This window comes from Bos indicus, chromosome 3 (assembly GCF_029378745.1).
Source record: "Bos indicus isolate NIAB-ARS_2022 breed Sahiwal x Tharparkar chromosome 3, NIAB-ARS_B.indTharparkar_mat_pri_1.0, whole genome shotgun sequence".
NCBI classification, from domain to species: Eukaryota; Metazoa; Chordata; class Mammalia; order Artiodactyla; family Bovidae; genus Bos; species Bos indicus.
This window is the reverse complement of record NC_091762.1, coordinates 119,147,566-119,160,336: the sequence shown is the minus strand read 5'-3', so window position 1 is coordinate 119,160,336 and position 12,771 is coordinate 119,147,566. Positions and strand designations below refer to the sequence as shown.

The 12,771-nt window shown below is 48.5% G+C and overlaps 1 protein-coding gene across 3 annotated transcripts in view; it reads left to right on the top strand.

Annotated features, from left to right (window-relative positions):
* NDUFA10 (NADH:ubiquinone oxidoreductase subunit A10) overlaps positions 1–12,771 on the top strand; it is a 38,984-nt gene that overhangs the window by 17,785 nt on the left and 8,428 nt on the right. Inside the window, exons 9-10 of one of the 3 annotated variants that reach the window (XM_070787013.1) lie at positions 4,283–4,391; positions 5,833–6,145. The exons of 1 other annotated variant lie outside the window; for it this stretch is intronic. In XM_070787013.1, coding sequence (XP_070643114.1) covers positions 4,283–4,391; positions 5,833–6,144 — 421 coding nt within the window. In that variant the 3' untranslated portion in view covers position 6,145. The remainder of the gene's footprint in view (positions 1–4,282; positions 4,392–5,832; positions 6,146–12,771) is intronic. One more of the 3 variants, XM_070787014.1, reaches the window with a different exon arrangement.

Here is a 12,771-nt window from a genome sequence, read left to right as displayed (position 1 = left end):
CCCTTTACAGAAAAAGTTGATCTCTGAAATACAGGCACAGTCCTTTTCATTTCTTTAATATCAGTCTTTGGGGTTATTTTCACTTCTTCATATTTATAATAACAGTAATGAGCATATTGTACTTATTTTTATTCCATTTCAGGTTACTTTTCTAAAGTATGAAACTGGAGTTATGGGTCAGATTATGTGAACGCATTTTATGGCTACTGTGTGTTTTGAAATTGTTCTCCAGAAAAGGTGTGCCAGCTTGCACACTTGAACCTGTATTGTGGAAGTCCTTATTTTCTCTGTTTCCTTATTTTCAGTTTCCTTGACATCTATTCCAGTTTTTGTTGTTATTTTTTTTTAATCTGCTTTTTTTAGACTTCAATTGCTCTTCTTTCTCCAGTTTCCTAAGGTAGAAGCTTAGGTGATTGGTTTTAGATCTTTCTTCCTTTCCAATATATGCATTTGGTGCTATAAATATTGCTCTAGTTTAATTCTGTTGTGGTCTGAGAACACAGTTCGTGTGATTCCAGGTCTTTTGCATTTGTTAGGGTGTTGTATATGGTTGGGGAGGTTTTGTTTGGGGTCCTGGTGGGGTCATTGCCTCATCCCCTGGGATCATCTGCCTAAACCCGCCTTTTCCCTCCTGACCCCGCCCCTTCCCCAGGTCCCGCCGCTAGGGTGGGGCCGCAGGCCCTGGTTCTGGATCTCCGCTCCTCGATTCATTGTTCTTCATCCCACCCATCCCTGTGTGCCTGCCCGCCAGCTAATCTTCACGAGTGTCACAGTGACCCCGTGTTCCCTTTTCTCAGAACCTTTCTGTGGCGTGCCTGTCGAGGCGTGAATCCAGGTTCCATTTCCCAGAATTAGTTCAGAGTCCTCATCGTCCGCCCTGCCTCTGCCGTCAGGATGCAGGGTGTCCTGAGCCTGTGGCCTCCCCACCTGCCCAGTAACCCCCTCAGGGCCTGAGCATTTTCCTAGGCTCGCCCTGTGCGCCTTCTTTTCTCCTGCGCCCCTCTGACTTTTCCAGACTTTGATTTGACGTGGGCATATGCATGATTCTTGTCACACCAGCTCCCGCTGGGCAGAGTACTAGAAAAACAAAATGGTGCTGTCCCAGCCCCTGACATTTGCCGGGACTGAGCCATGTGGGGACTTACCGCTTCTTCATCAACGGGATTGCTTCTTCCTCATCCCAGTTTTTTCTCCTCTGCCTCCCAAGGATAATTCATAACAATTTACAACGGTAATTCTGCTTATTTTCACTTAAGTGCCATTTCTTAATGTGGGCGACTCAAGCAAAATTATGACCATTTTCTAAGATAATTACAGTAAACCTGCCATTTTCCAGCTATACTCATTCTGTTCAGAACCTGACCAGATTATTGGTTTAGAGCACTTTGTGCATCTCAGAGCGTGTGTTGTGTGTAATCATGTATGTGTGAGTACCTATTCAACCTTGATAGTGTTTTGTGTTCATGTCCGTAATCCGTAACTGACCGCTGCTGCCCTGCTTGCTTCATTTTTGTGCTGGAGACGCGTTCCCAGTCGGGCCTTCTCCATGCAGGGCTGCGGGCCCACCTCTTCCAGAGCTGGGGCTCCCTTCTTGCCCCTGCTGCCTCATCACAGGGACGTGTGTTTTCTACGACTTCTGGAGGCTGTCTTTCCAAGAGAATTCCAGTGCGACGAAACTGGAGGGTAGGCGTTTGGTATCAGAATTGTAGGGTTTCATGCAGAACTTTGCCGCTCAGGAGAAGCTAAAAGATAGCTTTGGACATGCTTTAGGAGAAAGTGTAAGCATTCCGTTAATTGGGAAACAGTTGAGTTGTAAGTCATAATTTACTGTTTTTCTTTCCCTTCTTGCCTCACTGTTGTTTTGAAATTACGTGGCAGAGCACCTCGTTCTGTGAATCAGCCTCGGGGACACACTGTCTTCTCACGGGGACACTTTGGGCTGGGATGTGAAGGGGATGTTCTGTCAGTGTTTGACTCTCCTTAATTAGACTAAATGCTTTGTGAACAGAATGTTTCCTTTCACCGCTTTAGCTTCCTGAGTCATGAAATGTGTCCTGTTGTGTCCGTCCCCTGCTTATCTTCAGTCTGGAATGTGTCTGTAGTTTCTGGAGGCCCAGAGTTGGGTTTACGGGAGAGAGGCTCCAAGGGCTCTGCTTAGTCATCGCGGAAGCTCAGAGTGAATGAGCAGTTTACACAAGGCTGAATATGTGGTAGAACAGTCTCTATAGATTATTTTTTTAATCTTCAAAAGTGGTTTGAAGATATTTGTTCAAAGATACACCCTCTTTGAGAGCTCCTCAGGTGGCTCAGTGGTAGAGAATCTGCCTACCAGTGCAGGAGAGGTGGGTTCAATCCCTGGGTCAGGAAGATCCCCTGGAGAAGGAAATGGCAACTCACTTCAGTATTCTTGCCTGGCAGATCCCACAGGCAGAGCAACAGAGGAGCCTGGTGGGCTACAGTCCGTGGTGTTGCAAAAAGAGCCAGACAGGACTTAGAGACTGAACACCACCTTTTCTGTAAGGGGGTATGTGAACTGTAGTTCTTCCAGATTAAATGTAGATGGCGCTGTTGGTCTCTGTCACACGCGTTCCTAGGCCAGTTTGTTCTTTTCAATTCTTCAGTATGTTTTTAGGTTTTCAAAACTATAGACAAAACCAAATCATACCCCAGTTTGATATTTATTAATATTTAAAAACACAAGATTCATTTTTATTTGAAATTGTTTACAGTGAGATCACCTTAAAAAATATCCTTACTATATAATAAGTATTGGAGAAGGAAATGGCAACCCACTCCAGTATTCTTGCCTGGAAAATTCCGTGGACAGAGGAGCCTGGCAGGCTACAGTCTATGGGGTCGCAAAGAATCAGCCACGACTGAGCACATCAGCATATAATAAGTATAGAATAATTCCATTTGTGTTAAAAGTGAAGACATGTACTTTATTGACACAGGCTTATGAAAGATATTCTGTAAACCAGTTTACAGTTAAAAGGAAGAGAAAACGCTCATATTGAGTGTATGTGATAGCTGTGTGCACGACCAGTGACACCCATGTGCACGACCAGTGACACCCATGTGAGCACACTTAGGGAAGCAGTCGTCCCAGCAGCGTGCCCTGGGACGGTGTCTGGTTACAGCGTTGTCGGTCCTGCGAGTGATGCTGGGGCAGGCTTCCGCCTCCGGTCACTCGCATGCGGCCTGTCGCAGGTTCTCAGTGCCCTGTGGTCCCCGGGGAGGAGGAGCTGGGCCCACCCAAGGTCCTCACAGCGTGGCCGAGAGCCAGATCCACTTAGCTTCCATCTGGGCCATTTCAGCGGAGGCATCTTCTGCCATTATAAGTCATTAATGGGAAAAGGGCCTTTTAAAATAATCATTTTCTTGGTTTTGAGCCCTGAAGAAAGGAGACTTAACATTTCTTCCTAAAAGCACTCAAAATGCTTTTCATCTTCCAGTAGTTATAGTCAGAGTAAATTTAAAGTAAGCAAATTATAACAAAGCATAAACATTTTAGCATTCAGAATAAAATGGCAAGACGGAGTGAGTCCTCTGATGGTGTGTCTCGGCGCTGAGAAAAGCAGGAGGCGTCCCGCGGGGCTCTCCCCGCCCCAGCCTCCTCCACGCGCCCTGTTCAGCCTCCGCTCCTGGAATTGGTCCCCACACTGCGGGGGCCCCCAGTGTGTTCCAGCCACGACAGTGGCTCTCCGCTCGGTCCCTCAGGCGTCATCAGTCGTGCAGGCTTTTCGTGGGCGCTGGCCACACGAGCAGCCCTGTAACAGGTGGTGCTGGCTCTCACCTTTGTATCCCTGCTGTGTCTGTATTCAGAGCACATGCAGGTCCTGCTTCATGTTTTCACATCTGTGTCCTTTCCCCAAAGGGAGTCGCCTGTGGCCGTGGGACTCTTAAAAGACGGTCTGTCCTGAGAGTGGTGTTGGGAGGGTGGCTCCCACAGCCCCACAGGCTCTTTGGGGAAAGTTTGGCTTCTGAGGTGAAGGGGGTGGATATTTTAAACAATCAGCCTAATAGCTTACTTTATTGTATTGACTTTGGTGTTTTGTGTGCCATATTGATTATTGATGTTACTGTATTGATTTTGATGTTTGGTCTGTATGACATCTGACTTTCCTGGATTTATTGTATTGATTATTGATGTTACTGTATTGATTTTGATGTTCGGTCTGTCTGACATCTGTCTGACTTTCCTGGATTTATTGTATTGATTATTGATGTTACTGTATTGATTTTGATGTTCGGTCTGTCTGACATCTGTCTGACTTTCCAGGGTTCAGGATAAGTTGGAGGTGCTGAATTACACATCCATCCCTGTCTTCCTCCCAGAGGTCACCGTTGGTGCCCACCAGAGTGACCAGGTCTTCCAGGAGTTCACAGAGGTAAGGCCCTCGAGCAGTGGGTGTCAGACAGCCTGTGCAAAGTCGGTTCTGGAGCGTGCTCTCTGTGGGTCTGTTTCCGTGAGCAAGCTCCATTTTCGCTGAAGTGATTCTCCTGTGCCCCTTCATCTCTGCTGTGCAGCCCCTCCAGCAGCAGGGCCACACGCAGGGCGCTGCTCTCCTGGGAAGCCGTCTGGGCCGGCCTCTCGTTGCTCCTCAGTTTCTCTCTGTCCTTTCCCATCAGTTCTCACTCCTGGCATCACGGTGTGTCATCCTCAAGGAGGGGAGGTGTGCGTTTCCGCAGAGGCCTAGGGTGCACGGGCGCCCTTGGGGAGGACGAGGGCAGGCGTGAGAGCTGGGCAGGTCCACGGGCTTCGTTCAGAGTGGCGTGGAGAGTCGTCGGGGCTGAAAGTATGCTGGAACATGGCCGGCAGTGATCACTCCTGAGTCACAGCTCCAGTGGGATAGTGAGAACGTCCTCGGTGGCTGTGATTGGTTATCAGCAGAAGCGCAGAATACCTGTATTTAAATCAGAACTTCAAGCTGGGCGGTCAGTGCTCACGTGTGTTACTTGCTCAGTCATGTCCGACTCTTCCAAGTCCCATGGGCTGTAGCCCACCAGGCTCCTCTGTCCGTGGGATTCTCTGGGCAAGGGCGGTCAGTGCACAGACGAGTTGGCATCTGAGTTCAGCATTGTTGTGTGACTAGTTCTCTGAGTTGTGTCTGCACATTGCTGGCACAGCACTGACTGGTGCCCGAGGACATCCACTGCTTTCCTTCTTACATGAGATACTTAGCATTCGCTTTTAAGTAAGTTCTTTGGTGGCTTTCGAAGTGACTTTCAGCACAGATATTTGGGGAGGACCATGAAAGTGTAAAGCTGTCGCTCGAGGTCCCTGCGGTTCGTGTTTCTTTCTTCCGGATGCGCGTCTGTGTTTCACGTCCTCTGAGAGGAGCTGGCGGGCGTGGGTAGGGGGCTGAGTGGCCCGTCACCACAGCTGCTGTCTCCATGCTGCTCTGCCGGGCCAGGGGCCTTGCCCCCGAGTGCTGTCCGTGCCCCTCACGTGGTGACCCAGCAGCCTTGACAAGCCTGGCATCAGGGCTGCCCCATGTGGTGGCCGCGGCCTTCCTGCTTGAGCTCATCCTGCCATGCCCAGCTCCAGAGTTCCAGCTCCTGAGGCCAGAAACCCAGAAGTCAGCCGACCTCTTTCTCACTTTCCAGTACAGACTGGACAGAATATAAAAGTTCAATACTCTTGGTTCTGTCCGCAGTCTGAGCACCGTTCAGAACATCCGCAGTGACCGCCCTGGTCCACACTGGCATGCCTCCCAGCTAACTGCCCTGCTTCTGCCCACTCCACGTACAGCCTGTTTTTTAACCAGAGACCAGGACATTCCCACCAAGTACATCACACCCATCTTTTTACCTCCCTGTATCCTGCAGAGGACAAGCCAGAGCCCTCTCGACAACTGGAGACCTCCCTCTGCTCCAGCCGCAGGGGCCTCCTTCCTACCTCATGAATGTCCCAGGAGCACTGAGCTGCACTCTGCATCCCTGCGTGGACCTGTACGGCTCTCCCGCAGCATCGCATCCACCCCCTCGCCCCTGCCCGCCTCTGCTCACCTGTTACCTTCTCGGCAAGGTCTCCTGGACCATGACCAAGACCTGAGCTTCAGCCCCCCCAGCTCACGGCGGCTCTGCCCTACCCTCCTCTGGGAATTCGGTTTCTCCCCAGCAGTTGCCATCGTCATTTAAGGTTCTCTGTCTTACCTTCTGTTTATTTTCTGTTTCTTCCCACTCTGATGTCAGTGCCTGTCTGAGGTCAGGGATTCTTGTCTGTGTCACGCACAGCGTTGTTCCCAGGGCCTGGGACAGCTCTGGCGCCTGGTACGCACTCAGTGAACATTTAGCGGAATAAATCATTGAACTAACAAACAGAGTAAATGCACGAAGGCGCTGGCGCCTGCAGAACCCGAGTCAGCAGAGGTGCCTACTCAAGTGTCCAAGGGCACCTTGCCCGTCAGGTCACAGCTGCAGGTCAGGTGCCCTGCCGTTCACATTAAAAAAATGTGGTACCTTTTTTTCCCCACAAATTTATTTTAAAAGGAAACTTTATGTCAGTAATGCAAGTGAAAAGCCACCGCCACTCCTCATAAACGGCAGGAAGACTAGCACAGCGCAGCCATGCCGCTGAATTCTGCACTGGCAGATGTGGGAGATGGGTGCAGCAGCCATGCCAGCATCGTGGTGGCTGCGGGAGGCACTGGGGCTCTCAGGAAGTAAAGCTGTGGGCAAGCGGGCATTGACAGTCCCCGTGGGAGAAGGGGAGCGCGTGCCAGCAAAGGAGGACAGTGTCTTTCTAATCTTCAGGCTTTTTCTTAACGTTACTGTGTGGGGTGCCTCTGGTTCCTGGCTGGATAGACGTGGTGACAGTGCTCACCCTTCTCTTGCCTCTGATCTCACGGAGAGAGTTCTCAGTGATCCACCAAAGCGCCGAGTAGCCAGGTCAGTCGTAGATCCTCTTTCCCCGGTCAGGGAAGTTCCGTTTTAGTAGGAGTTTCCAGGGGGCTGCTGTTGAGTATGGATGTTGAGCGTTATCACACTTTTTGTCATGGGTGATTTTCTCTTCTTTCTGTTACTGTGGTCATAAAATTACACTGGTTGATTTTCTAGTGCAAGGCCAACCTTGGTTTCCCAGAGAAGTCCTACTGTGAGCTTCTTATAGTATCCTAGTCAGATTTGTCAGCAAGATCATGCTGACATCGAGCACTAAGTTGAGAGGGGGTCCTCATTTCAGCTCTCTGGAAGGATTTGCTCATGGTCATCATGACTCCTTGCTACAGTGTTGAGAAGGCTTGACTGGGGGAGCCGCGCGGAAATGCTTTTCATCATAACTTTCTTTCATGCGGAATATTCAGGATTCTTCTTGGGTTTTCAAAGCTGTGTTTGTTGAAGAATTTGCCTCTGTTTCATATTTTCTAATTTCTTGGCGTGAAGTTGTTCAAAATGTCCTTTTTAGCGTTTTTCATTCGATCACATTGATGGTGACCCTGTCCGCTTCTCCATCCCGTTACCAGTCCTGCTGTTTTCCCTCCTGTTTCAGCCTCTTGAAAGCAGCTCGTTATTCAGGGAACCAGCTTCTTGCTTGTACTGTTGTACGTTCCATCACTGATGACTACTCCTTATTTTTCCCCTTTCATTTGCTGTTTTTCTAACTTCTTAGTATGAGTGGGTGGATCATTGATTTTCTGCCTGTCGTGCTTTTGAATATATGCATGTAAAGCTGGTCACATTGCCCTCTAAATTTGGCTTAATTAACTAGATCTCATAGTTCTTGATGTTGTGTTTTCATTATCATTCAATTCAAAATATTTTCTAATTTTAGTCTGATTTCTTTTTTGGCTATTGTGCTAATTTGAATTATATTAGATAATTTAGAAACACGCGGAGTGTTTCTAATGGTCTTTTTGTTGCTGGTTTCTGGCTTAACTCCTCTCTAGTCACAAATAGCCTTGTGACTTCAGTCCTTGGAAGGCGGCTGGGACTGACTTTTCAGCTCAGCATTGATCACCTTGGATCATTCATGGTCCTGGAGGAGAAGGCCATTCCGCCCGTCGTGTGCTGGGCTCTTGCAGCGCCCTTGAAAGGAAGTCTTAGTCACGTTACTCAGATGGTCTCTCTCCTCACTGACTCTTTTTGCTTCCTCTGTCAGTTTGCCGTGAGAGGTCTGGGGAGGCTGCCGCTGTCTGTGGGTCTGTTCCTCCTTTAGTTGTGGCAGGTTTTGCTTTGTGTATATCTTGAGGTTGCATTATTAGACTTACACACATTTAGAATTGCTGCACTTTCCTAATAGAGTCACCCTTTTGTTGTTCAATAGCTAAATCATGTCCGACTCTTTGCGACGCCATGGACTGCAGCACACCAGGCTTCTCTGCCCTCCACTGTCTGCCGGAGCTTGCTCAGACTCACGTCCATTGAGTCAGTGATGCCATGCAACCTCTCATCTTCTGTCTCCCCCTTCTTCTCCTGCCCTCAATCTTTCCCAGCATCAGGGTCTTATCCAGTGAGTTGGCTCTTCACATCAGGCGGCCAGAGTTTTGGAGCTTCAGCATCAGTCTCTCTCTGTGTGATTAAACTCTCCTTGCATCACTGGTGCCGGTTCTTACTTCGGGGCACTTCACTGCTCACTTCGGTGGCGTCCACAGCCCTCCTTCGGTTAATATTTGCATGGTGGTGCTTTTTCCACATCTTTCAATTTCATTCTTTCCGTATCTTTGTATTTCCGGTGGACACCTTCTAACCTGAGAACTTTGTCTTTAGTTTTTGCCCAGTCTAACTATGGGGGATATTTATGTGTTCACATTTAGTGCAATTGCTGATACATTTGTGTTTAAATAGTTTATGTTAACTGTATATTTTATATTTTCCTACCTCTTCTTTGTATATTTTTTGTCTTGCCTGCTTGTGGATTAGAGTGCTGTTGTTTGTAACATTTTATTCCGTCTCCTCTTCTGCTCGCTCACTAGTTATGGCTTCTCCCACAGTTTCTTCGTGGCAGCCTGGTGATCAGCGCTCACCCTTGACTCGCTGACTTCTCACGGGCATTGGTGATCCTCTAGTCCCACAGCGTCTGCCCCTGGAGCACTTCTGCTTCCCTTTACCCGGTCCTGTGTGCTGTTGCTGTCACTGTCTATGTAGACCTTCGGGACACTGTGATTATTGTTCATGCGGTCAGTTCACACACACTGAGCCCTGGCTGCCCTGCTGCTGAAGCCTCCCTGGTCTGCACACCTTCCTGTAGGTCGTGGTCCTTCTGTCTGAGGAAGTTTTGCTGACAGCAGAGTCTCACCCTTATTGGTTAAGATGTTCTTTAAGCTGTTCTGATTTTCATCTTGGAATTTTTCAAATTTACAAAAGTAACAGGAACAGAAAACTAACTTCCGAACCTCTGTCAGTGATGAGCATCATGCCCGTGAGCTTCAGCCGTCCTGACACACGGATTCTCAGAGTGTGGTCGCGTGTCAGGGCACCTGGGCGCCCATGAGGAATGCCAGTTCTCAGGCCCCAGCCCTGGAGCAGTCCCTGGTGATGGGGCCTGGAGCCTGTTTTAGGGAGTCCTCCAGCCAGTTCTGGTACACACTAAGGTTTGAGAACCATGGCTTTAATGTGTAATTCTTACAAACAAGGACATTCTCCCACATAACCACAATACAGCTGTCAAGGTTAGGAAATTAACATTCATGCATTACTGCCTCTGATCCACAGACCTTGTTCAGAGCTCATCAGCTGTCCCAGGAAGGTTCACGTGCTGCTGGATAAGATGCAGTAAGTTCCCTAACATCCCTACAAAAACCACACAAAACCTAAGTCTGATCATGGGAAAACATCCAAACCAAACCAAATTGAGGGATATTAAAAAATAACCATCCTGTGATCTTCCAAGTGCCAACGTCTTGAAACTTGAAACTAAACCTTGCTTTAGATGCCTTTGCTCTGTCAGGCAGCATGTGATTCCTGTTTGTCCTGTCACAGGCTCTGTTAACTCTGGTCACCTGACTGAGGTGCTGTTCTCACTGTAAAGTTAACTGTTTTACTCTTTGTAATTAATAAATATTTACAGTGGAAGTTCCTTGAAACCATGTAAATGTCCGTTTCCTCATCAGACTCTGACCTGGTAGTTGGCATCTGAGCATTTTCTTGGCTGAATTAATGGTTAATGTGACAGCTATCAAAGCGTAATTATCCAGATTCCGTCATTCCTTCTACATCATTAGTTACTGTTCTGCTGTGAAGAGATGGTCTCTCCCCTCTCTGCTTATTCATTTATACATTGGTATCACTGGATTCCCGAGATTCCTATTTTATACCCGTGTGTCTGTATTCACTTGTCTGAGTGTACTGACAGCCACGAGTGCGCACCTTTAATTCCAGGCTCCTCTTCATTGTCCCCGTCCCCATCCTGCTCAGGCAGCCAGACACCTGGCCCCCTCGGTTCAGCGTTTCCTTCCCGGCCGCGCCCTCGGGCATCACCACGCTCCCTCCCCTGCTGCCTCTGCCCCATTGCACAGCCCTCGTGGAGCCTGGTGCCGCCCCTCAGTGTCCGCTCCGACCCCTGGAGCTGCTGACCTCTTTTGAAAGGCTTTTCCGTATACCTCTGGCAGGGTCTTGCTGTGTTTGGGGGCAGTGTTTCTGACTTGGTTCTGAGCATCTGTGCTGTCTCGGGGGGTGTGCGTCTGTACCTTCGTGTCTGCTCTGCTTAGAGTTCACGGCATTCTTTGGCTGATGCATGTTGCCGGGTTTGGAGCAGTCTGGCTTGCCCCCGTTTCTCTCCTCTCCTTGGCGCCGCACGCTGGGCCCTTTCTGCCATGTTCTGTGTGCTCCTTCCTGTCTTTTTGCTGTTTGCTCTGTGACCTTCAGCCCAGATGTGCCCTTCACTCTGTCCTAATCACTGACTCTCTTTAGCTCTTCTGGATCTGCTCTTAGGCCTGTATTTTCTATGTTTGAGATTTTAACTTTCATCGTACTTGTTTTTGATTTTAGAATTTCATTCTTTTTTTTCTAAATAATTTCAAGTCATCTGTTGAAATTATTTTGTTATCTAATTTCTCTTGTGTATCAGTCAAAAAGTTATCTGGTAACTGTAATATTTGGACCTCTGTTAGATCTGTTTAAACTCATTCTCCCTCTGGTCTTTTCGTTTGGGGACATCTAATCTTATGTTTTGGTATACTGGTATTTTTTTAAATGCCAGTCGTTATTTTGGAGGAACAGTTAAGATGGTGTGAGGCTGCGGCGCTGTGCTGTCTGTTGTCCGGCAGCATGTCAGTCGGCAGGCCCCCATGTCCGTCAGAGGCCCCGCCGGCGGGCGCTGCTCTGGGGTTTGAGAGGCCCGGCGTGTCTCCCGTGTGTGCTTCCTGATGGAGCCCTTGTGCTGGACTGCTTCTCTGCGGGGGGCGGCGCTTGACCCCTGCTGGGGGCCCACTGGGCTTCTGACTCCTGCCAGTAAGTGCAGGCGGGGCCCCTGGATGCAGTCAGCCCCGCCTTTGCTATCCTCTTCTGGGGCCTTGGAACTTCCCTGCGTTTGATGTCTTGGCACACATTGTTTTTCAAATGTTGTCCATTTTTCACGGTGGCTCGGGGTGGACTGGGCCTGTGCTCGTCCACCAGAAGCTGGACATATTCGTCATTTCGCCGAGCAACTCAGTGAGCCTGTGTGGCAGCTCTTCATCATTGTTGTGTTTTCTCTTATTTTTAATCTGTGACCATTAAAGGGAGGCTGCTATATTGGACTTAGGATTATAGTGGTTAGAAATGTTGGGATTTTTAGTCAATATTTAAATGATTGGGGAAGTCTAGTTCTTAAAATTCTTAAGTTTTTAAAAAATAACTTCATTTTTTAAGAATAATTTTACACTTATGAAAAATTAGGATGATATTAGAGAGGGCTTCCCAGGTGGCGCAGTGGTGAAGACTCCGCCCGCCAGTGTGGGAGACATGAGAGATGTGGGCTGCTCCTGAGTCAGGAAGATCTCCTGGAGTAGGAAAGGTCAGCGCACTCCAGTGTTCTTGCCTGGGAAACCCCATGGACAGAGCAGTCTGGAGGGTGACAGTCCACGGGGTGGCAAAGAGCCGGACACGACCGAGCGTGCGCACACAGAGGGTTCTTGTTGCTGTTCAGTTGCGGCCAACTCCTTGCGACCCCGTGGACTGCAGCATGCCAGGCTTCCTTGTCCTTCACTGTCTCCCTGAGCTTGCTCAAACTCATGTCCATCGTGTTAGTGATGCCAGTCAACCATCTCATCCTCTGTCTGTCCCCTTCTCCTCCTGCCCTCAATCTTTCCCTGCATCAGGGTCTTTTCTAATGAGTCGGCTCTTCACATCAGGTGGCCCAAGTATTGGAGCTTCAGCATCAGTCCTTCCAATGAATGAATATTCAGGACTGATTTCCTTTATGATTGACTGGTTGGATCTTCTTGCAGTCCAAGGGACTCTCAAGAGTCTTCTCCAACACAACTCAAAAGCATCAGTTCTTCGGTGCTCAGCCTTCTTTATGGTCCAACTCTCATATCCATACATGACCACTGGAAAAACCATAGCTTTGACTTAGCTGGACCTTTGTCATTAAAGTGATGTCTCTGCTTTTTAATATGCTGTCTAGGTTTGTCATAGCTTTTCTTCCAAGGAGCAGGCATCTTTTAATTTCATGGCTGCAGTCACCATCTGCAGTGATTTTGGAACCCAAGGAAATAAACTCTGTCACTGTTTCCATTGTTTTCCCATCTATTTGCCATGAAGTGATGGGACCAGATGCAATGATCTTAGTTTTTTTGAATGTTGAGTTTTAAGCCCGCTTTTTCACTCCCCTTTTTCACTTTCATCAAG